The following is a 25,466-nucleotide window of genomic DNA, read 5'->3' as shown; positions in this document are numbered from 1 at the left end:
AGTGTGACTAGAGCGCTTGCTGGTGAAGACTGAGGCAAAAGTTGTTTGATACCTCAGCCTTCTCCATATCCTGGGTAACCTGGTCTCCCATTCCCTTCTGCAGAAGGCCTACATTTTCCCTCGTCTTTCTTTGATCACTGAAGCTTTTTGTGCTGCCCTTGCTATCCCTGGCCAGGTTTAATTCTATTTAATTCAGATTTAATTCTATCAGCTTTCCTAACCACATCCTATCTGCTTGAATAATTTCTCTGCATTCCTCTGTATCCCTATACAGTCAATCTCTAAAATGATTTCAAATAGATAACTGGTGATTTTTAGTCTTAGTTGCAACCTTCTGTTGCCTATCCTTTAAGTAACACAGCTTGACACACGTTCTGTGAGGTATTAATGATGGGTAAGGCAACTTGCACACATGACAAGGCATGAAGAGGCCTCCGCATCATACCTTGCTCACAGTTCTTTCCTCCATAGCGTACAGGGCACTCGCAGATGTAGGTGTTCCACTTGTTGACACACGTGCCCCCATTCTGGCACCAGCTGGTTTCACAATAGTTCCTCTGTGCTGCACAGCCTGAAATTCAGAAAAACAGTTACTTTCCATGGCTTTAAACCCCAAAAACCTCTGAATGAATGATTCTATCTGAGTTTTTATGTAAAAAGAAGACGTGACCATTATAGCTTTTTGGGGTTTTTAATTTCCTTGAAGTTGACGAAGCAAAATATAGATGGCAAAGTTTAAATGGGCTGAGCAACTATCAAGTTCATAAAGACAAATCTACCAAAGGCTATTAAACACAGTCACTGAGCCATAAATCTTTGGGAATTAAGAGAAAGTTCTGAGGAAATATCACCGCATGCTTGTGCTGTTTTACACTTTCCCCCTGGCATCCACTGCTGGGAATGGGCAGATCCACTTGTGCTGTGACTCAGCACCACTGTTGCAAATTACTCTCATATAATTGGCACACTAACCAGGGAAAGCAATTGTGCAGTGTAACTTTACTATATATCGTTTTAAACTATACTGAAACACGTTTCCAAATGAGGGGAAAAAAAACCCTGCCTCTCCTGATGTGCATTCCCTGTTTAAGTAATATTAGAGACATAACTTAAAAAAGGATCCATGACAAAACAGTGATTCGAAGCTTATGCTACAACTCTCTTCTTGATCTACAATCAGTGCAACATACCTAAGAACTGCACTTTAGCTCTTCCATAGACCTTCAGCAGGTTGGAAGGGTGGCACTTGCCACTTGTGTGTAAGAGCCAGCTTTACAATGATGATGATGATACCATTTTGTACACCAGAACTAATCCTGATCAGGGATCCAGGGGCTGGAAACCAAATCAGAAACTCCTACAGGCTTCTTCATGAAGCAGCTTTCAGATTGGAGGACTGCAGAATTTGATTTACAGAACAAACATAATCTATGAAAAAGTCATTAAAACCGTTGTATTTTTCATGAAGTAATCCCACTGGCTTTCAGAGCAAAGTGACATTTACAAGGTAATTAAAAAAAAAAAAGTAAACAAGAACAGGAGAAGTTCATTTAGGAGAAAATTCCTGGGTGAGACTCAGAGCAATGCAGGAGGTCTGGACCAGCCTCGTCCTTTTCTGCATGCTGCTTAATCCCCTAAGTGTGCACTGTGTCATGGGCTATTGTGTGTGTCCCTGGCACAGGCACGGGCTGCTCCTTGCTCAAACAAATGAGGTGTGCCCGGCAGGTCTGGTTGCAGCCGTGCTGGTGATGCGGTGGCAGCGCAATGCCCAGCAGCACCTGGAGTCCCTGACACATGGACTAGAGCAAATGCTTTGCACTCAGCAGTGTGAACAGAGGGGCAGGGGCTGTTCCAGGCCCCTCTGTCCCCTAGCCCATCCTGGGGGGGCATCCTCTCAGTGCCTTTGACATCATCCTAAGTCCTGTTACACACAGAGTTATGGCAGAGACCTTTCTCGTGTTGACTTGTGAGGCAGCAGGCACTCATACCTGGCAAGGTGCCGTTGTTGGCGATGAAACCAGCCATGTCGATGGGCTTGCTGTCGATAGAGAGGTTCCTCATGCAGCCGATGAACTGCCTGTTGTGCACCGGGAAATCTTCGGGCAAGTTTGGGACACCGCCAAGGAGGAGAGGGCCAGTTAGGTCCAGAGATCTGAAAAAAGCACAGAAATGATCCACCATTTCTTGTGTACAGTTTGCTTTGCTTTGTTCTTTATCTTACCACTCCCATAAGCACATTGGAGCGGTTGAGTTTACCCGTGTTGCCATGCTACATCAGCACCTCCAGAGTTTGCAATCAAAGGAACTTCTAGAAACACCCTAACTTTTAACTTGGGAGCTCTCACATTCATACAGAATCCAACGACCTGTCCCTAACAGTGGCCAATAGGAAGAAGAAAATGAAAATTGTGGAAAAATGTGCAGCCACAGGACACTTCTTTGTGACTCCAGTCTGATTCCAGTCACCCAGGGGCTGGCTTGTACTCAACAGCACAAGGGTTGAGAGGCTGTAGATTTTGACTTAATGACTTAATTACTATACAGTGCCTACCCTTTCTAAATCCTCTGTAGATCTTTGTCTCAATAACCTTTGGTGGAGGCAGGTTCCACTGAGTGACTCCCTGCTGTGTGAAAAGTGTATCTAGTCAGTTTGAATTAGCCCCAATTTTTATGGTCTCTCCTCTTGGGATTTTAGAGAAGCATGTGCATTTCAATGATCTTTCTGCTAGCACTCGTTATTTTATAACCCTAAGTTCCTTGCTGTCTATCTTGTATTTAAATGCAACAGTAATAATCTTTCCTCATAGGAAATATTTTTTAATACCTAACATGTTTTCAATGGCCTGTTCTGTACTTCCTTTATTTCCATCTCCTTTTAAGATAGGACTGCTAACTTAAATGACAGTATATGAAGCTCTTCAGCCATCCACTAATAAATTTTATTTGCCCTCATCTCTTCTATTTCATACTAGGTAGAAGCTTTATGGGGGCCATCTACATGGATATCCAGGTTTTGGTTTTTTATTTTTAATTAATTAATTTATTTTACAAGTAATTTGGCCACAAGTACATATATACACAAGACACTGTGCATTCCACAGTGTACTGCCAATTGCAATAGCCTCCGACGAATTTCATCTACCAAACTAAACTTTGTCACCTTTTCTTGTTAAATCACATGTGCTTTTCCAACTTAATTTGCTTGGTAGTTAATCACATACTGTGTTTTGGAGCCCTCAACACAAGAAGGACACGGACTTGTTGGAGTGTGTTCAGAGGAGGGCCACAAAAATGATCAAAGGGCTGGAGCACCTCTCCTATGAAGACAGGCTGAGAGAGTTGGTCTTGTTCAGCTTGGAGAAGAGAAGGGTCAGGGGACACCTTATAGTGGCCTTCCAGTACCTGAAAGGTGATTGTAAGAAAGCTGGAGAAGAACTATTTGCAAGGGCATGTGGCAAGAGAGCGAAAGGTAACAGTTTTAAACTAGAAAAGGGGAGATTTAAGCTGGATATTAGGAAAAAAATCTTCAATATGAGGGTGGTGGATCACTGGAACAGGATGACCAGAGAGGTAGTGGAGGGCCCATCCCTGGAGATATTTAAGGTCAGGCTTGATGGGGCGCTGAGTGACCTGATCTAGTGGAGATGTCCCCGCTTACTGCGGGGGGGTTGGACTAGATGACCTTTAAAGATCCCTTCCAACCCAGTACATTCTGTGATTCCCCCTGGAAGAAGAGAATGAGTGGAAAAATTTAAGATATAGGGACTCCTTACTTCTTTGAGCCGGTCTGAGTCCCCTGGGCAGCGCAGGTGTAGTTTCCAATGAGGCTCCCGAAGCGCACAGCCACTGCTGTGTCACAGTCGTCCACAGTCACCACGGCCACTTTCTCTCCTGAAGGCCCATGAGGAATTCCTAATCGCCCAATGTTGGGCTTTGAGAAGAACATGTCACATGTCATACAATGCTACGTACACACAGGATTTAAATGCTGGTTCAGCCAGCTCAACAACATACTTCCTCCTCCCCCTCCAAAGGGGACTAAAACAGGATATGTAAAGAAAAAGCAGAAGTTGACCTATGACATCTAGGTAAGAAAAAAGACCAATGGATGACTTCAAAGAGAGTCCACACATACCCAGTGTGATATACAGCAGGGTCAGAAGTGGCTTTGGTCTTTTCCACTGCTGAACCACTTTGGCCCAAGTTACTTCAAAGAGGAATTTTCTTACTTCAGCATGGCAAACTCTAATAAATTCTGCTCATTTTGCAACTCTCCACCTCAAGTCAGTGGAGTCACTTGATTTTTGACATTGCTTCTGCCCACAGACAGAAAACAATAAAATTATGTAATACTACAAGTAAGGCTTAAATCATTTTTTCTCTGAGAGGGGTACTCTGTCAGGGATGCTGGAAACTACGCCTATAAAGGCTGTTGTGAAAGGTCTGATGACTGGAAGGGAGCTTAGATGAAGACAGAGGGCATGTAAAACCACTGCTTATTGCTAAGGCGTGTGAGGAGCCCCCAGTTTGTAGTCACAGGAAAACAGAGATCAGTGACCTGGGGAGTTAGACAGTAAAAAGTGATCGATGCATCTGAGCTTGCTCACACAGTTGCTTTGGTCCAGGCATGCAGACTGACACTGTGGTTGGTACACAGAAGATGGGAAGAAAGTGTTTTAGAGTGGTAGGAAATGCTCCAGTTTTTCCTCATCTCTGGTTTTACCCAGGCAGCAGGAGATTCCTGCCCACCCAATCACAACATGCTCTGGTGTGCTCTGTGGGTCACAAACCTAGAATTATCACACTCAGCTTCACACCTCCATTGTTACTGGCTGCTCTGCTGATCAACCTGGTGGCAGCTGACATTCTCCCCACTTCAGCACCTACCAACAATGGTAGAAATCCAGTGATCCTGACAGATAGGAAAGCCTATGAGACCACTGGGAATCCAACCTCAACCACCAAACTTCCACGCCTCCACCACAAACACACCTTTCATCTCCACTAGTTTCATAACTGATGAGTTGTTCCCAATCTGACTGACAAGAAATGATATCTGCTATGCAGAAACTCAAGAGAAACATTCTTCCTGTGGAGAAGTGCATCGGGGTGCACACACAAACAGCAGCAGAGCTGCCCTCAGTGAAGAGCTAGCAAATTCTGGAAGAAACCCATTTTTCATGTTTACTATTTACGGAGAGCTACAGAGTCCTAATCCTAGAGTCCTAATCACTGGTGCAGGATCTCTGAGGACTTTATGAGTACAACAGAAGCAATGAACTGTACTCCCCTGGCTTTCCTGTCGTTCCTCTACAGGCAAAGGGACACCCCACAGGAGTGAGGTCACCAGGATCTGACCAGACATGCTACACAACTGAAAGCCAAGAGGTATTTTTATGATATGCTCATCAACAACAGTTGCAACCATATGAAAATGGAAGATGGCTGGGCACCACATTCATTGCTGAAACTGTGTACTGAAATCCCTTAATTGTAGAGCAAACAAGGAAGCAGTAAGGGGATAAATGCCTGTTTTGCTTCTACACACATAAATTTGTCAAAATACCTAAAGCCACTTTCATCATCCGTAAAGAGATCCAGATTTATTTCTAAAGGTAATTATCCCAACATATAAAAAACATTCTGAAAGATGTTTCCTGGTGTCAATTCCAGTTGGAAAGTATTTCTCCCACTTCCTCCACCGAGAACTAATGTGATCACATTTTTTGGCAGTTACATAGGCTAAGGTTTTGACCTCTCCTGAGTGACAGTAAGGCAGATTTTCATTTTTCCAATACTCCCTGGACTTTGCTGGTGCCCAGCTTGGAGAGACAGGAAACATACCTATTTGCAGTGCTGACAATATTGCTGCACGCAGTGATGACAATGTCAGGGGGCAGCTTTTCAAAGAAAATGAAAAAAAAAAAAAATACACAGAAAATCGACCAACTGACAGGCAGACATTCCCTTCCAAAATTAAAATGTTTACATTCTGGGTGCTACTTCTATTCATCTGGGGGAATGATTCGATTAACATTTATGTCCCTGTGCTCCACTGAAATAACCTATTGTTTCGTACATGGGAGCCTCGACAAAGGCAGGGTATTTATTCTCACAGCAGGGGGGATCTGCCCAATGTTAATCAAGACTGCAACCTGACAGACTCAGCAGTTTGCAGCTGCTCCTTCACAGTCAGCTAGCTGCAGCGGCAAATTGATTTTCTCTCCCCCTCCAATACTTTTTATTTAACCTAGAAATTGCAAAGTCTTTCTCTAGATGTTGTCGTTGCAGCACAGACTTCTGGCATCTCTTCAGCTCTGATGGCCACACAGGACCATGAGCTGATGAAGAAATAGAATATTCCAGTGAATGAAAAGAGACCCTATTGGCAGCTCAAGCCATACTTGGTTGAAGAACATAGTGATTTTCTGACCATGTTAAAAGGTCCATTTAACAGAACAGGCTCTTCCCAAAACAGAAGAATACGTTGCTGGGTAGGAGAGAGAGATTTTCTGAGTGATTTAATGGGACAAGGACCCTTTTTTCTCTTACATGTGGCAAGTGCTACATTATTCATCTTCTTGGCACCTAGCGTGGGGAAACCTTTACAGATGAAATAACATCAAGTAAATAAAAGACTGGAACAGAGTCTAAGTGAGGGAGTCTAAGTTAGGGGGTTCCTTCAGAAATGAATCATTAGACTCATTTAATATTTAATATTAATTTAATATTTTTGATTAATACTAAATATAGTTTGCTGGTGAGGCGAAGGATATTTAGGGCATAGGGCATTAATAAAAATCTCTTTGAATAGCTGTAAATATGAAAAATAAGAAAAAAACCCTATTAGTCAATTACAAAACAATTATGGACCATGGTATGATTAAAGGTAGAAAAGGCAACACAACAGTGGGTTGTTATGAAGATGGATATGAGGGAAATTTTATGACACTAAACAGGATAGAAAATTGTGGGCAATTTTGATTTCATATATTAAAAATAACACAAATCCACAGAAAGGCAGCCAGGGAAATCAAAAGTTTTCTTATCAGACACAGAGGTCTTGATGTGCTTAGCCTAGCAAAGTAAAGGCTGAGGAAAGGTTTTGGAAGTAAGAAGATGCTACCACTGCAATGGACACAGTGCAAGAAGAAATAGGGATAAGATGCACCTGAGTAACACTGGCTGGAAAACACCAGGTGATGTTCAGCCATAGGATGGGTCATCTTGGGGAACACAGCAGGGGTGAAAATTATAAAAAAAGGACTTGTTTGTCATTATAGAAGCTGATGTTAACAGAGAAAATAAATAGCATTAAGTAGTACTTGGAAAACACACAAGAAAGCTAAACACAAGCACTAAATGATAGCACACACGTTTACATTTCAGGCACCATCTTTGCCTCTGTGAAATCCTACTGGAACAAGACCGATCCTTAACAGGAGGAACAGCTAACACTAACCAGCACTAATTTACACTATTATTTTCCAGAAATATGGTTCAAGGAGTAAAAAGCCAGACTTTCATCTGGGTACTTAGTCGTCCTTTCTGCCTGTCAGACTCATCTCCTGAAACACCATGCTACCCGAAAGGCAAGTTTCATTAGCTGTGCCAATCCTGCACTCATGAGTAAATGTTCAATGTGGTGTACAGGAATTTACCAGCATGACCCCCATTAATGGTCATGCAAGTCATGTAACTCAGTTTCTGCTCATGGGGCCGAAAATTTACCTTGTGCTGCCTAACTCAAAAGGCAGCCTTTTTACTTAGTGCTTGTCCAGAAAGAGATTGGAATCCAAACATCAAAGACCACATGCTGTAAAAGTAAGTAGCAAGAAGAGGTATCAAACAGTGCTAGAGAGGGAACTTGGTCTCCCTTAAAGAAACTGTGTAAAAGAAGTGGATTCATCCTGGGATAAAAAAAACCCCAACCCCAAACCCACCAAAAACCAAAAAAAAGAAGCCCCAAACCCCAAAACCAAAACCCCAGGCCTGAGTGTTCTAGCATATTATGACCATCACATAGTGATTCTTCAAACATTCCGTGCACTCCATATTAAAGTACATTGTGTTCATTGTATTGACCTTTATGTTTGCTATCACATACAGTCATTTGGAGAAGGGAAAGAAGCAGCCCTGACTCAGGATTCACACATGAAAGCACAAGGCACCCATTTCTCTCTCTATTTGTAAAACAAGATGAACCATATTTACATTCCTTAAACAACAGGAATTAGTACCTAAAATTGTACACAATGTCATGAAGCTTAACTTTGCCTCACGAGCTTTCATGAAGGACATTAGTGGTTCTGACTGATGGGTGGACAATGTCAAATCTCACGGCTAACCCATGACACTCTCCCTTGCCTAGAGAGAGCCACAGACAGACTGCAATTGCAGGAATGACAGTGTCTCAAGACATCTTTTGAAAATGGCAGTCCCTTTGTGATCATAGTCAACAGTGAGATTCATCTACTGTCCTCAGTGGTGACCTGGAGAGTGCCACAAAGATGCACGTTTACTCCCTTTGGCCACCTGCAGTGACTTTCTTGGGGTGCAGTGAGAGAACACCACTGTGAAAGTATTTTACTAGCAGTACCAAGTCCAATTTTCATGAAATCCAAGTACAAAGCAATGAACTGTTCTGACTTCTCCCCACAACTTCAATAGAAGGAAACACATGTAGGTTCTCCCAAGTGCATGTTTAACCCTGAGGAGCTTAATCTGTGAACTTGTGTTTTATAAATGGAGACCAGATCGGGGAGAGAAGGTCATCAAAACACATCTGTTTATAGTTTGCAAATCTACTGCACAAATCTACTCTCCTTCCACTTAAAACATCAGACATGGATATTCTCATGTATCTCAGTTTCATTTGGATCCTCTATTGTTTAAGTAAATATTTAAACTGTGAGAGCCCACACAGCCACTTATTAAAGACACAGATGGCCTAACGATGCACAGTGAACAGAAAAGACATACAGATTAATGGACAATGAAAACCTTGTCATAAATATCTAACTGTTATATTGTTACACTGTAAATACTACTGTTTTCAAGAGTCACAAAGCAAAATCATTGAAGAGGTTTAAGCAAACAGACTAAGAGACTTACTTTGAACTAAGAAAGAGTTGGTACTGAACAAGTAATAGCAATACCAAAAAGTGCAAATGTTTGTTTAGTCAATGGGCAGCAGTGATGACACTCGGATTCCTGGACCTCACCTTTTTATTAGTTAATTTGCAAAACAGTCGGGCTTTTCCAAAGGTCCCACAAGCATTTCCTCCCCCAGAAACACTTTTATCCAACTTCTATTCTTGGATCAAAAATTGCCACTTGACTTTTCACACAGATGGGAAGAGGGAAGAGTGGGTTTTTGTCAGCCATGGGAGAGGGTTAGACTTCACGGATGTTCTCTGAACCCAAACCTCAAGCTGTGCTGCCCAGCCTGAACCTTGGCCACGAGGACTTCCTCCTGCTTTAGCTACCCCATTGAGCCTTTCGAAGGAGTTGACAGTTGAGGAGACGATTCAGCAGCAGGCTGTGAGGATGGCCAAGGCTTTGAGAACGCAGACTGGGAATCCTTGCACATGAGACACAACCCATCTTTCCATGCTTGGCATGAGGAGACCTCTTTTCTTGGTGGGGTAGATATAATAATGTGTATCATAAATGTTGCAATGGGCTCAGCTCACTGTACACATTTAAATATATATCTATTTTAGAAAGTTGGTCTTTTTGCAAAATGCTTTGTGTGGCATGGCTTAATATGCAGAGCTCGGTTTGTTTGTCTCTCTAGTGAGTGCAAATGTGTAAAAATAAAAGCCATCCTGAAGTCAGTGCCAGCCTTTCAGAGCTTCCAAGAGTTTGCTTACTGGACAATAAGTTACCCTTCTGTTTTTGTTAATCAGTAGCTAATGATTTATTGACTGTTCGGAGTGGCTAAAGGTTAAAAAGAATCTGTTTCCTAGTTATTTTTAATACAAAAAAAAAAAAAAAAGAGCACTCTTCTGCATTGTTAATGTGTTGGTTCAGACCCCACTGCCCCCAAAAGCGCTGGGTGGTTCATACCCTCTGGGAGACTCTGCTTCCTAATGCTTCCAGCTACAGCAATAATGGGAAAAAATGGAGCAACTGGCATGGAGTCCCGCTGGAGGCTGCTGCTGGGGCTCTGGCCACCGCCGGGGTCCCCCCTTGCTGGCTCCCTGGTGCTCATTAGGCCGCCTGCCAGCCGCTCCGGCTCCTTCGTTAACCCGCCGGCCTCTGCTCCACTATCTAACATGGGGAAGGGAGAAACCCCCTCCGATTCCCAGGCGATGCTGTGCTGCTTCAGTGGTCAAAAAGCTCATTAAGGGCCCACGGCGGCGGCAGCAGTCTCCCTGGGCAAGCGGCTGAGGCCGGGCCCCCCGCAAGGAAAATAAATAGATAAACAGGAAAAAAATAACCAGGGAAAGCACCGTGCTTGGGATCCCAGGGGCACAGACAAGGGAAGGCTGGAGAAGGCTCGCACTGCAGTGTGGATTTGCAGGCCATTCAGATCCATCAGGAATCTCCAGATGAGGCTAGATTAAGAGGAATTGCTAATGTTAATCTCTGCTTTTTTAAAGTTACTCCCCACAGTTTTCCAGAGCACTTTTAAAATAAGGTGGTGTGAAGAACTGGGAACCTTTTACACATCCTGATTAGTCACCAGGGAAAGGCAGGACAAATCATTTCACATAAACCCCTTACTCCTTTGATGTATGCATCCCCTTTATTCCCTGAATGTTTTAATGGCATTTCTTTATACAAACTTGGCTCGAGTCTGTAGGGAAACATGAGAGCCTGTGACAGTGAAAAGGAAAACCAAAAAGCTTCTCATTGGTGAGTCAAAAATGCAAATCCTGAAAAGCCACCAGACCAGTTCCTTTTCCTAGACAAACTCCCTGAAACAGAGATCATCAGGATCCAGCCTAGGCCACAAAGTCTAAAAGCGAGTTTTACTAGCTTGATTTATTATCTCCTTCGAGGCTGCATCCAGAGGCTAAACTTTGATATTCAAAGCAGGGGCTTTCGGCACAGCTACGAGACCTGGCACATGTGAATGGCGCTGCCCACATTGCTACTGCTCCTTCAGTGGCAGGGCAGAGATGGGGAGCAGTCCTCCTGTCCCACCACGCAGCAATGGCATGGCCAGGCTGGGAAATGCCATGGTTACACTCACGCAGCATCCTGACTGAGATTCTTCCCCCCACAGACCGTTGTCCTCACATGTATCACCCAGTTCCTGCTAAAGATACTTTACAGGATTTGACTAGTTTTGGCAAAGGCTGCTGTGGTGCCGACAGGAAGAATGAGTTTTCCCCACCTGCAAATGGAAATTTTATCCTCAAATTTGTGTTCTCAGATGCTCCTCAGCTCTTTGATGCTGAATCAGTGACACGGCAAGAAGGACCTGTTTTGGCTGCAGAGAGATCCTGCCCACTCCTCAAGACAACACCTAGCTCTCGGCATGGGAAACACCACTCATCACAGTGCTCTGCTACTGCAGGTCCCCTTGTCCATCTTCTGCAGCCCTCTCCTCCCTTATGATCTACCCCTGTGACTGGCATGCCTTCTCCTTGCCCCATTCTGCCCTCTGAACCTTTTTTTGCTACCTCACTCCCTTATACCAACGAGGATGCTCTTCCAGGATCCTTGGAAAACAAGGAAAGTACATGAAAGATCCTGGAAATCACCCTTGTTCTCCCTCACATGCTCTCCTCCCTCAATTCAACAAACCCTTCTCCCTTCATCATCTGTCACTATGTACCTGTTGAAGTACCACTCTCAAATATTTTCAGTTTTCTAAAAATCTTCTATGTTTTACAACTTAATTTTGCAAATGTTACTGCTGTCAGACTTCAAGAAATACCTAGAAATAGCACAACATCACACCTACTCACAGCAACTAACTCTGTCTCCTTGGACTCATCCCTGGTGATACTTTGCCAAGCTAACTGCTGCTCAGTGTGGGGGATGGGGACACAACTGTGTCTATAAGATCCCACACTGCTCTACGAGCAACCTCCCTCCTGGCTGGGTCTTTGGGAGGGTCCCTTGGCACACACAGACCCCCATGTGACCAGGTAATTGCGAAGTGCTGCTTCCCCTCACTCCACAGACAGATGCAAAATACCTGAAAAGTTACTGCAAACCATCGAGCTACTGTAGATATAACGTGTGATTAAATGGAGATAACAGTGCACTTCAAAGCACTCACACCAAATTCCTGAGGTGCCATTTCAATGACTCTGCTGGCTTCACAGAAGCCCTTACCAGGCCTCCATCAAATACCACAGCTTTCACCAAGCACCATCCTCCGGACCCTGAGGTGAGCCAAGGGCCATTCGGACTCTGACAGCTCTCATGGAGGTCCCTCACCTTTTCTTAGCTTTCAGAAGGAGCAGATAATCAACATTTTGGGATGTGCCATTAAACCCCTGAGGAGTTTTGCAGCTTGGAGGTGTCTGACAGCTCAGCTTGAGAAAAACATGGCTCCAGGAGCACCACTGGGAACCAGGACCCCCAATGTGATGTGAGAGGCCCACACCTTGGGGAAAGCCACATAGCTGAGACCCAGCTCAGGTGTGGGGTGGGCACAGACCTAAAAGTGTCAGTGCTCTAACCAGGCACACAAGCCCAGCCTTTTAAAAACGGTGAGGAGCAAGAGCAGTAAGCACCAACCAGGCCTGCTGAGGATGAGGCTTCCAGAAGAGCTGGGGCATGAGTTGGTTTTGACATGACATGATCCCTACTGTCACTCCCTGAGCAAAATCCCTGGGGATGGTTTCTGAAAAGATGCCGTTTGCATTTCTGTATAAAACTACTGCCATGACAGTGAGTGTTTTCAGGGGGTGTTTACCAACTGTGAGTACACCTCCAAAAGCAGGAGAGAGCCAGGCACTGGGTTTGGACTTGCCCTCCTCTCCCTCAGCTGCCCAAGAGATTTCTCAAAGCTGTTAAGCATGAGCAGAGCAACCCAGGGCTGGGAAGCAGGACACACTTTGCAGGTCTGTGACCTCTAAATGACTTTCACTGCTTTACACTTTCATTTCCCGAGACACAGATTTAGAGGTAAGTTATTTGTTATTTTGTGTCAAGACAATGGAATGCCGCTCTGCTGCCAAATCCTGATTTCCTTTCCCAGATATCAATCACTTTGCACTTACCCTCTACCAGAAAAAAAAAAAAAAGAAAAAACCCCCAACAAAACCAATTACTACTAATTGAACTCCACATGAATGAGTATCGGTGGAATTGCAGGGAGGGGCTTCTAAAATCCAGGCTCACGTGCGCCGGTTCTGCGAGTGCAGGTCAGCTGCCCCCACTGTGTTACACCCACTACCACCTGCAAGGGCTCGGCAGTCGTGGCCAAACAGAATCAAGAAAAAGTAAATATTTGCTAGGTGGCCCTTCATTGCATTTTGGGAGATGTTAGGAATGTAAATGGTTGCCACAGGCCAGACCACGGTCCTGCTGAGGGGTAGATGCTGCGGAGAAGCGCAAAACCGGGGCAAATGTGAAGCAATGCTTCTGTTCTCCTGGCTTCCCACCTGTAATACTGCAGGCTGAAGCTTCAGATGGGCTTTTTTCACAGGATCCTGTCACGTTTTATGGGTGGGACTCATCAGCTGACCAGGCTTTTGACTTACACAGAACCTCACCCAGTGAGTCCTGCCTCAATGACACAGCTCGCACCTGAGCTAAAATTTTCCTTTAGAAAGGAACATGCTGATTTGATTTAAAAATTTCAAAGGACAGCAAAAGCATCAGAACTGTGGGCAGATGATCATGCAGATTATATCTCTTCACTATTAATAATATTATGTATTATTTCTAGACAGGATCTGCCAAGCTTCAGTTTCTATATATCAAATCTGTGGTCTTAATTTCATTGATGATCCTCTGGTTTTAGGTGGAAGAGGGTGAATTGGGTCTCAGCAAGGATGGAAATCTGAATCTTCAGCCAGAATGCCAGGAAATGACTCACAAACTGAACTATTTCTGCAGAGATTACCTCTTCTCATGGCATTTAAAAATCTGAGTTCTGAGCATGTAGGAAATGACATGTTTTGTGGTCAAACACAAGCAACATATTTTATGTCTTTGACTAGAACAACATGTCGAACTTTAAACGTAAAACTCTGGCACGGATTCAGCATTGGAAAATCTAATTTCTTTCCCTTCCTTTAGATGCTTGTAATTTTAATTGCTACAGTTGCTTGGGTTTGTTTTTTTTTTTTAAACAGTCATGCCCACTAGTCCCAAACGTACATAGTACAGAGAAATAATACAAATGAACACCTACAAATTCCTCGGACTCAAAGGTCATACTCTCATCTTGTATCTCTGCCTCCAGCACCACCCACCAATGTGCTTCATAACTATAAAAGCCTACTCATCAAAAAGCACAGTCATCTGCTATTACAGGTCTGGTAAGAAAGTTGTGAAAAACTATCACAACCTGCACCTGGCTAGCAAAATTGGTAATCCAGTAAGAACACCTTGACCTCTTGAGCTGGAAAGCAAATTAAAGAGTGTCCCTTAGGACACTGGTAAAAATTTTGGCTGTGGCTTGCAGATAGAGTGAATTTTTCACTTGAATTGCTTTTTTTTTCCCTGATATAACTGAAGAAACCTCGACAACTTTCTCTGTGAAGGAAAGGCCCTGCACTTAATGCAGGTAACCACAGATAAATCCATCTCAAAACTAAAGCTAATGACTTGACTGTGGTCATGGTCCCTGTGGTTTTACTGTCCTGCAAGTTTTCCCGTGCTTATGCTATGGTGGAACTTTTGATCTCAAGAAAATGCCATAGAAGATAAGGCATCCAGCACAAACTGATGATCTGGTGAAGTATACCACCAGCACTCTGCTGGAAGTTGGTGCTTTCCACTGCCATCTCCTCCTTGCTACGCCACCACTGAGCTCCACAGCCCTTCAGAACCTTCTCCTATTTAATGTGAAATATTGCCAGTGAGATGGGTGATAAGGAAACTATAAGATTAGAAATATGACTAAATCTTAGGTAAGAACATGTGATTTATTTTGAGAGGAAGCAGTAAATAATCCATACACTTTCTGCCTTGCACACTTGAGATACGCAAAACTGTATTTCTTCCTCGAAAAATATGCCCAGAGAAGGAGGTTGTTCCTAACAGAATGACATTTTCAGTATTGGCAGTACAGGCCCCCACCTCCATACTGGCTTAACATTGCAATTCATGTTCTGCAGTTTTCTTCAGCAGATAATGCCAAGCAATGCTAGAACGGGCCTGTGTTGATCATAGTCACTTTAAGCACAGCAAGTGACTCTGAGCCAGCAAAATCCAAACTCTGGCAAAGCCCATATCTGACCGACGGTGGCATTACTATAATCTTCAACAACTGCATTGTTTATTTAGAAAATCTCCCTCAATCCCTTAACAAATTAGTCTGGAAGCCACTGGGAGGATTAACTTCAGAAATTCTCCCTCAGATCGCAATTGCGTCTCCTCAGATGTCACGAGCGATAGACATTTGCGTAAGTCATACCCAGCCTTTAATTACTAATTGCATCTCTGGTGATCTGACTTCCACCAGGGTCTGGCTTTTCCAACCAAGTTACAAAACGTAGCACTCGGCATGGGCAAGCCTGCACCGGTGCCAGAGGTGCTCCCCAGCACAGGGTGCAATAAATACCTAATACCTATCTAAGAATTTAATTGCCAACCACTTTTCCTGACCGTTCAGATTAAGGAGTAAACGATACTGGCTGGTGTCCTGGATACTTTCAGGACAAAGCCTTTCACCTTGGGTCCAAAGACTAAAAGTTATGCCTAGCTGGTGGCAGCTATGTGGCTTTGCTCCAAGGAGCTGGCAATCCCTATTCATCTGCAGGCATGTGCCTGCATCATAAATCACCAGCGGCACTAGCAGCCTTGTTGGCAGGCTCGGCAGGGAGACAGAGGGCTGAGCAAACAAGGCTTTCATGCTGGAATGGGAGCTCTCTGTCTGAGGGGCAGTGTGGTGGCAGGGTGGCATGGGGAAGCCTGTGCTGAGCCGCTGCAGGATGCTCCTGTGTGCCTGTAGGTCCTAGAGTGGGGGGACAGGGCATCGTGGAGTTAGCTGCTGTTAAAGGAGAGAAAGCACTAACCAGTGTCGTCTGTCTCTCATGGTGCAGCTGTCACAATCTGACTGTGATTAAAATATTGGTACCTGACTCTTTTTTTCCCCCAAAGGCAAAGAGGCAACATCAATAGTTATTCCTGAATAAAGAATAATTATATTTCCATAACAGGTGAATTTGCCACCATCAGAGAGGGTGTGTGTTTTTAGAAGGAAATGAGATAACCTATCTGTCAGCTCCACAGGCGCCCGACGCAGGGGCACGTGTGCTACAGCCAGCAGGGCTTGTGCTTGTCTCTGAAGCAGACTGTCAGAGGTTGCTGTATTTCATCCCACCCTTTTCAAAAAAAAGTCCCACATTAACCTCTCCCCTCCTCCTTCCCCCAGCTTTATGTGCTGAGCACAACATTGTACTGTACGGAATATCCCTGTGGTCAGCTGGGGTCAGCTGTTCCAGCTGTGTCCCTTGTGCTCCCCCAGCCCATTTGCTGGTGGGGTGGTGTGAGGGACAGAAAAGCCCTTGGCTGTGTGTAAGTGCTGCTCAGCAGTAACAAAAACACCACTGGGTTGCCAGCACCATGTTCAGCACAAATCCAAACACAGCCCCACGCTCTGTGCCAGTCAAAACCAGCATGCTTGCATGTGACATAAATTGCACATGAAGATGGGAAGGGAGGATGGGCACTGAAAGAGGGCAATCGTTTCCCCAAAATGGTGGGCCTGGTGGTTGCTGAAGCTGCACTGCAATAGGTCAGGGCAGGATTTCTGCAGGGAATGGTGGTAAAAGGGAATACAGTGATGGTGCAGACCTGCTCCGTGGATGTTGAAGGTGAGTGGAAGCAGAGCCTTTCCTGACCCATACTGCCAAGTCCAACTACAGAGAGCCTCATACAACATTCCACTTTCTGACAAGCATATTGCCTGACTGCACCAGCAGCAGCAAATAAAGCCCTGACCTGACCTGGGGATGCTTTTTTCTTCCTGTCTTCTCCTTCCTGAACCTGCCTCTCCTTCCATGTCACCCTCGGAGTCCTAGGGAAGTGTAGATGGGATCTGTAACTGTTCCAGGCCTATCTGGATTGGCAGCAGTCCCAACTCCATATTGTCTGCAAGGCCCTCCGCTGCCCCCAGCTCCACCTGGAGCCCAGAAGGGCACACAAACTCTGTCCAGCAATGTTGGAGAGCCACCAGTTAGGCCACAGAAGCAACTGGGGCTCACTGAAGTCTCCCCAGAAACAGAGCTGGTTGTTTTTGCCCATAAACATGCTACAGCCCAGCACCGATGATTGGTTTGTGGGGCACTACTAGTGACCACGGTATGGAGGGCTTGTGGAAGACTAAAAATGTAAATTTCTGCTGGTGCTGGAGGCATGCTTAGACAACCCTCTGGGACCAGCTTTGGCCGAGGAAGCCAAGGGCAAGGGAGATAGCTGTCCTCCTGCCCACTGGCTGAGCCAGCGTAAGGGTACAGCTGCAGCACGCACCTGAGGTACAGAAAATCCATTACAGCGTGGGTCTTGGCATTGAAACAGAGGGTGTTTTGGCACCTGGAAACAGCTTTCAGCCCGTGGGTGAGTGACAGACCCAAGCTCTCCGGCAAGGAAAGGTACTGGCAAATTCTAGTGCGCGAGTGGGCTGAGAGTGAAATCTCTGCAGCATTAGCTCAGACTTCAGCTATACTCAAGCTCCAGCTTGCCCCAAATGAAGGCCAGTTAACTCAAGAGGAGCCATCACTTACCACAGACAGGAGATTTTTGAAAGCATGTGTTAGTCTGTTTCAGAGCAGTGCACGTAGCGATGTGCTTTGAATTCGCAACACGCCGAAGATCAGCCCTAAGCAGCCTGCATTGCTTTTAAGTTTATCTCTAACTAAAGAATTTGCCTGTTTTCTCCGGCAGCTGTCTTCAGGCTAAACGCAGGTCTGGGCTCTGCCGGGTGGGAAGCGCAAAGGGATGGAAAGCAGCAGGTCCCTGCTAATTGTAACCACTGTGAAAGGCTGGTTCAAGTGGTTGACTTGAACCAAGACAACCAAGCATCTGAAACAACTATCATGGCACTCTTCAGTCTAAAGACTTGCAAGGAAGGGGTGAAAGAATGGCAGCTTGTTATCAATTATCAAATATGAGAAGAAACCTTAGCCCAGTCATGGAAAAAGGGTAACATCTGTCCTGAATATCATCCTAGGAGCGTGCAGGCTCAGCAGTACAGTTGAGACACTCTCTGAGACACCCATCAGTTTCCCACATCCTGACCATGGAGAAGAATCCCCGTGCACACACTGCCTGGACTGAAAGTCGTTACTTTTGTGAGTCATTCTGTGAGTCATTCAGGGATTCATTCTTCCCATCCCACAGAATTACTGTGCTGCACATCAACGACAGCACGTTTCTCTCTGCCCTTCTCAGGTTTTCCGTCAGTTAGGTAAAATTATCCTGTGTTCCCTTAAACAGACACAGAAGGAGCTTCCACCTACAGAACAGTAACATCCTGGAGCAACTTTGATGTCATATATGTATAAGTAACATACAAGATGCGCAGTATAATAAATATACATGCACATGCCCTCTATAATTAAAGGAACATGTCCATACTTAAAACATTTTTATCTTGTGCCAAGTGATGAATTCTACCCTGAGGTATTGAGTCAGGTAAAACATTAACATAAATTTGATAGTATATCTTAAATTCTGAACAAAATAGCATTTCTATCAGAAGTTTGAGAGAGTTGCTTGAAGTTTTCACTTAATTAAAATCACCACCCACTATTGGGTTCATTAGAATCTCCTGTCCCAAGTGCTGCCTAAAATCATACATGCGATGCCTAAAATCATACATGCGATGAATGCTGGATAGTTCAGATGATATTCCTGATATTGAACATTGTTACTATCAAACATGCTGGTGGTTTTACCCCTATTCCAAACAAATATCAGCATGGCTAAATTTACTGACTGCCAATCATGTCAGCAGGCTCAAGAGAGCCAAAGGGCAAGAGCCAAGCTCCTTCAGAGGCTGACTGCACTCTCATCACGGGGAGAGGGGGTGTGTTACCAAGGTGAAGAGCGCAGCTCACACTGCTGCTGCCCTTTATGCTGGATATCCTGTGAATGAGCAGCACATTGTTTCTACTATTTTTTATCCCTTTTATTTGCCAGGATGAAAACTTCCCCCTTTTTCCACCTTTCCTTCCAAGATAATTTTTAAAATCCTGTTTCTTCTAAATTACTTATCAATACATACACCTCCTCAGAAAGTTGCAGGCAGGCCACCTTTAATACCTTCCATTGATTTTAATGGCTGTGAGATCAGGATGCCAAAAGATAACTTGTTTGAGCTAAGAGAGTCAGAGAGTACCACCTCCCCTCCTTCCCCTGGCTGTCAGCAAACATCCATGGTGGCAAGTAACACTGCTAACACGTAAACTGATACCTTGCTACTGGGTAGCTGACAAGACTTAATATATAACCGAAACTAGAGAATGGTTATAAAACATTCCTAGTTCAGTTCTGCTCTCTTAGAGCTACTAATTCCTTCCCCTTGGTGTTTACCCTTCCAGAAATTCAATACGGAGCCAACACTTCCTTAGTACAACATCCATGTGCTTCCCTTAGGCACTTCTACTGAAACCAACTGTTAGCAGAGGAGGAAGCATGCATTTCCATCACTACATGGTAAATGAAATTACATTGCTTCCCTTCCTCCCCTGATATAATCCATTTGATTACCACAATGTTTTACAGTGTCCTGACATACAAAGATTTGTAAGAAAGCATCAAATACTTGAGCTGGTAGAGAACTGGTTTGATGCTTCTCTGCAAGCGTGGTGGTGGTGCAAAGCCAGTTCTGGACTCAGCTCTTGCCACTGAAGCTCCAGTGTTTGTCCTGGAGCAAGAGGCAGGTGACCCTCATCATAAGGAGTTAATTATAAACCAATGTTTTTCAACAGCACTAAAGATAAATATTACCAAGCACATTGCTTCTGAGCAGAGGACAGAAAATAATTTACAGGAGTCACTTCTACACTTACTTCTTATTTCATTATTGCTATCCAGACTGACTTTGTGCCAGGTGGCAGCATCACCAGGATGCTGCAGAACTGTGTGCCATGTTAAGGAAATAGCTGCCGCAGAAGTTTCCCACCAGAGTCACCCCTGCATCCGAGTCACCCACACCTGAAGTCCAAATTCCAGCAATGCTCAGCCAAATATCACCTACGGAGCTGCAGGTGCCAAAAAACAGTCCACCTTTGCTCTGACCACAACCAACGTGTGTTGTAGGAACAGCTTTCAGAGCTGTGAAAACTCATCTACCAAAATTTGCTTTGGACTGGAGTAGTTTAGATTACCTATCGAAGCCTGTTAGTCACTCTCCTCAAAAACTAAAGATGAAAAATTAACCTCAACTGTGATGAAATCTAATGCTCCTTGTGTGAATTACAGCATGACCTGAACACTTCAAAGAAGGTTGAACCCTTTCTCCCTTCCCCCCCACCTTGCTAGATGCTGTACAAATGCATAAAGTAGGAAATAAATGAAAAAGTTTCTAGCTTAGGTTTTAAAAAGATACTTTAAAGAAAGTTAATTTAAAAAGGAACGTTTAAAGAAGGATGAAGCTAAGAGAGCACCTGGCCCCACATGCTTGCTGTAAGCACAAAAGGAAACTTTTGAATTCTTATTTATTTCAACCTGCTCCCCAATGTGTCTCACATTCTCAAGGAAGGAGGACAGGGTCCAATCTAGAAGTCTGTCACTGCCCGAGGACACAGTGGTGGGTAGAAAGAGGATGGGCACAGCTATAACGACTTCAGTAGCAGGATGAGCCTTCTGGCAGCACTCAGCCATAGGAGGGTGAATAAAAACTGAAGTTCAGGATGTCTGTATGGGTCTTGCTGTGCAAAAAATAGCACAGAAGTGACATGAGAAGGGATAGGCCAAGGTGGTCATATTTATTAAATAAAGAAGGCCTGCTGGTGGAACAAAAGGCAGATGGAGGGAGGTGAAATTCAACATGAGTGAGGGATAAGAAAGAGCAGGTATAAATATCTCTTGAAGGGCTTTTTAACACAAGACATAGACAAATGAATAAAATGGATCTCTATGGGGATGTGGAACAATGGGTTATGTATTTCTCATGAGCAGCATTGGGAAGAGATGTCTAAAAAGAAGCAAAGACCAGAAGCTTGGCAAGCAGATGATCAGAAGAAGGGTCAAGGAGCCCGGCAGGGGTGCTGGTAGAGGCAGCCCCTGTGGCCCTGCTTCAGGGACAGGGTGATGCTGCAAAATGCTGGAGTGAGCCGGAGGCAGAGAGGAGGGAGGGGAGTCCAGAAGGGGCTGGAGGTGGGGATTAAACACAAGCCAGAGACAGGGAAGGGGAAGACAGCTCAGGGGAGCTCTGCCTGCTCAGGAAGGCTCTGCAGTGTTTGAGCAGAGCAAAGGGGCTGAGTAGTGATGGGACAAGGACCTGACCCTGTGTGGTAGGATTTTGGGAAGAGCGGAAGGATGCAGTACCTGCAATGTAAGTGCATAATTTAAGCAAACTCATGAGTTTTGGGTACTCTGTTATTCAAACGTGTCTCAGCTGTGTCAAGTTTAGACACAGCATCCCATTTATTTTGGCACAGCTCAAATCCCTAAATTATCTCTGTCTTTTCAACTTCCTCACAGGAACTTTTCTTCCAGCTTTGTTAAAACACGGAGTAGCCAAGGAACTGCTTTGCAAACAAACACCAGCCGAGGCGAAGGCCTGACGCTGCTGCAGGGCCCGGCGGGCAGCCCAGGGGGCAGGCCTGCAGAGCTGCCGCTGGCTGCCACGGCTGCCTGCTTGCCATTGTCCCACCAGGGAGCTGGGGCAACAGATGCCATTCTCAGACACGCTGGGAAGTCCTGAGAGCACGCTAAGCATGTGAGAAAAAGCTTCCTTTATTGTGAGGGTGACAGAGCACTGGGTCAGGCTGCCCAGAGAGGTTATTGAGTCTCCTCCTCTAGAGATATTCAAGACCCATCTGGATGCAATCCTGTGCAGTGTGCTGTAGGTGATCCTGCTCTTGCAGAGGGGTTGGACTAGATGATCTCCAGAGAGGTCCCTTCCAACTCCTATGAATCTGTGAGTCTGTGAGGTTAGCATATCCTGATTGTGCCGTTCAGTCAATACTGTGAGCTCCCCTCTGCCAGCCCAAATTTAACCATTCTGGAATAAATACTGCTAAGGGGAAGGTGATGACCTCAGTCTCTAAAACAGACAGCAAAGGGCAAAGTGCTGCTCTCCACACAGTGACCCTGCTTTTCATCACTTTTACAGCATGCCAGTGGCAAAGGCAGTGAAGTCAGTGGTGTTTCCTGGCACAGCCCCTATCTCCCCTGAGTTTCCTCCCATGCAGCAGGGACTGGCTTGTTCCCCTTCAAAAAACTGGGGCAGAAGAAGAAAATTATGACAGCGCGTGTGTGTTAACGATAGGAAAACACCAGCTGCTAACATGGCTCACCTACCAACCTGCTTCAACAGCACCAGGCCCTGAAAATGAGGCAGAGGTTTATTTTTAACAGCTGTGTCAGATCTCTTTGCCTTTTAAAGAGTGTCCTGGGGCTTCCCGAGCCCCTTATCTGTTCCGTAGCACTTCAGCGAGCCACTCCAGAGGCTGTCCCCATGGCTGTGCCCTCCCCTCCTTGTCCAACAAGGAGCTCGAAAGCTGGAGTGTCCCTCCAGTGCCTCAGCAAGTGCCACTTACTCTGCTACAGCGATTGACTAAGAACTACACAGGCTGTGGAAACATGGCATGGTGCACTTGGTAAGTGTCCACAGATGCACACATGGTTACACCCCAAGTTCGCTTCCATTTCTCTACTGTCTCTAGCAGAGAGCCTATTAAGTGTATTAAGCACAAAACTTATAAAATAAGTTTTATTTTATAGATAACTAATAAAAAAGGCTTTTATTCGCTCAATAAAAATATCCCTAGGCTGGGAGACCCTGCCTAGGAGTCCAGAGAAAATTTTAATCCTCCCATTCAAACTGCCACACAAACTGTGATGAAATGATGTAGCACTGGGAAATAAAGAACTCGCTGATCATATTAATCCTTCACCTTCCATTCAGCTTCCTACAGCAGTATCCTGTTTCCTTTTTAACAGCCAACAATACTTCTCTATTTCCTTAGGTGATCCCCCATAATGCTATCATGTCAGACTTAAAAGCAACGTGTCTCAGTAATTAAATGAATTCTCTAATTTTTGTCATAGATTACAGAAGAGATCTGACAAGTATCTGTAAATAGTGACACTGTACACCCTAAGAGCCTGCTTTTTGTTTCTTCATGAAATGGCTGGTGAGCACAAAGCCCCCACCTCTAGTTCAAAATGAACCTGTACTTGAGAGCTACCATGGGCCCAGCTGAGGGACAGGGACCCTGAGGTCCACCTCTGAGTGCCGCAGAATGCACGCAGAATGGTGTTTTTTTGCAATTCCCTTGCATATATTTTTTTTATAGCAGACAAAAAAAAAGAGATTTATTAAGATAGCCCTTAATTACTAAGTGTCAACTATTTAATAACTCAAGTTTCCAAAGCACAGAAGCTTGCACTAGCTAAACTGATCATTTCACACAATAAAAGACAGTCATGAGGAGTAATTTTGCTTTGCTTCAGAAAATTCTACCCAAGTGGTTCATAGTTACTGTACTGAAGACCCCTGCACTGCATGGCTCTTTAAAAAGATCCATATCAGTGATTTGGGTTTTTTAGATACACGGACACTTGTGAGGGTTTAAAGAACTTGAAAACTAAAATAGCTCCATGTACTTGAAGGCTTCCCTGCTAAGACTTCTGAAAAGGATGCACTGGCTCTGCTTTTCCCTTCCTGAGTCAAAACTCAAAAACCCTCAGAGGGAATCATTGTCTTGGGCAAGGTGAGCAAGACCAGTACCATTCAGGCAGCTTTGGAGCAATATGCCTGGTTAAATAAGTAGAATTCAAGCCACCTGCATACCGAGCTAGATGACCCATGCCTCTAACACTTTACAAAGAACAAGGTCATCACCAAAACAATAGATCTTACCTTATTGTAGTACTGCACCTGGACCGAGTGCCACTGCCCATCGCTGACCCCTCCAGGAACGAACGGTGCCACCGTAGTGGTTGTCTCCCCTGTGAGGGGGGGCAGAAGGGAAAAATTAAGTCATCAACATCACTGCAAACTCTGCTCTGCCCTAAATTAAGACACAGAGAAGCCCTCATCTGGCATAGGATGCAGCCATCTTACTTCATCATGGAGAAATATGGGGGTTCACCCTGTGAGACAGCAAATAACCCTAGTTTCATGGAATTATTTTGGTGCACAAATACAAAAATAGCTTCTGGCACATTTGGGTGAATTATAGGGGTGGGAGGTTGTTATGCTTCTGCAAAGCAGGGTAGCAGATGCATTTGGTAGATAAAATTACTGCTGAAATGATCAACTGAGGAAAAAATGTACCTGAAGTTTTCTGCCTTTCTACCAAAAGCAGCACTTTGAGGTTCTTTTAAATACGATGGGTATCAGGCTGGGATATTTTGTCAGGGAAGGGAAGCCAACTCCTCATCAGAGCTGAGAAAGTGAAATCCAAAAGTAATATAAAGGCCATGGAGAGAAACCTTGGTCCCAGTAAAATTTTACCAGTGATTAATGAAATTATCAGTGGTCTTTTAGCATTTAAATTTGAAAGCAAGTCCTCAGCATTGCAACTGGAAAGCTGAAGCTTTTAAGTCAAGTCTGAGTCAGCAGAACCAGCTCAGTAACCAGGCATATCTGTTACAAGGTAGCAGGAAAACAAACATTCATGTTGAAAGTACATAAAAGGCCTGGCACACAGAAGGCCTTCCTAGGTTTCGACTTTTTTTTTCTCCTTTTTCTTTCTTTGTGGTTTTTTTGTTTTTCTTCTTAGCAGTTGGAAAATTGTACATAATAAACCACAGAAAAATAACTCCCTCACATAAGCTAACAAAGTTCACAGCACTATTGAGCTTAAAATGTACTTTCTATGCTCTATTTGCAACAAATACTTTATCCTGTGTGAATTAATGGCTTAAAATTGCACCAGGGCAGATTTAGGTTAGATATCAGGAAGAATTTCTTTACTGAAGGGGTTGTCAGGCATTGGAACAGGCTGCCCAGGGAGGTGGTGGAGTCACCATTCCTGGAGGTATTTAAAAGGCATGTAGATGAAGTCCTTAAGGACATGACCTAGAGGTGGACTAGGTAGGGTTAGGCTGCGGTTGGACTTGGTGATCTAAAAGATCTCTTCCAACCCAGGTGATTCTGTGATTCTAAGTATTGTTCCTGTGTACCACACTCTCCTTTAACTCCC

At 44.5% G+C, this 25,466-nt stretch overlaps 1 protein-coding gene across 1 annotated transcript in view; it reads right to left on the bottom strand.

Annotated features, from left to right (window-relative positions):
* Window positions 1-25,466, bottom strand: part of CELSR1 (cadherin EGF LAG seven-pass G-type receptor 1) — a gene marked incomplete at its 5' end in the record, with an annotated part of 173,883 nt that overhangs the window by 48,425 nt on the left and 99,992 nt on the right. The window contains 4 exons of the mRNA XM_084274584.1: window positions 446-571; window positions 1,989-2,152; window positions 3,774-3,931; window positions 24,179-24,267. Of these exons, the coding sequence (XP_084130710.1) occupies window positions 446-571; window positions 1,989-2,152; window positions 3,774-3,931; window positions 24,179-24,267 (537 nt within the window). The remainder of the gene's footprint in view (window positions 1-445; window positions 572-1,988; window positions 2,153-3,773; window positions 3,932-24,178; window positions 24,268-25,466) is intronic.

Source organism: Gallinula chloropus (genome assembly GCF_964237585.1).
Source record: "Gallinula chloropus genome assembly, chromosome: 1".
NCBI classification, from domain to species: domain Eukaryota; kingdom Metazoa; phylum Chordata; class Aves; order Gruiformes; family Rallidae; genus Gallinula; species Gallinula chloropus.
Note: the sequence above shows the minus strand (reverse complement) of the source record. Positions and strands in the feature narration are given on the sequence as shown.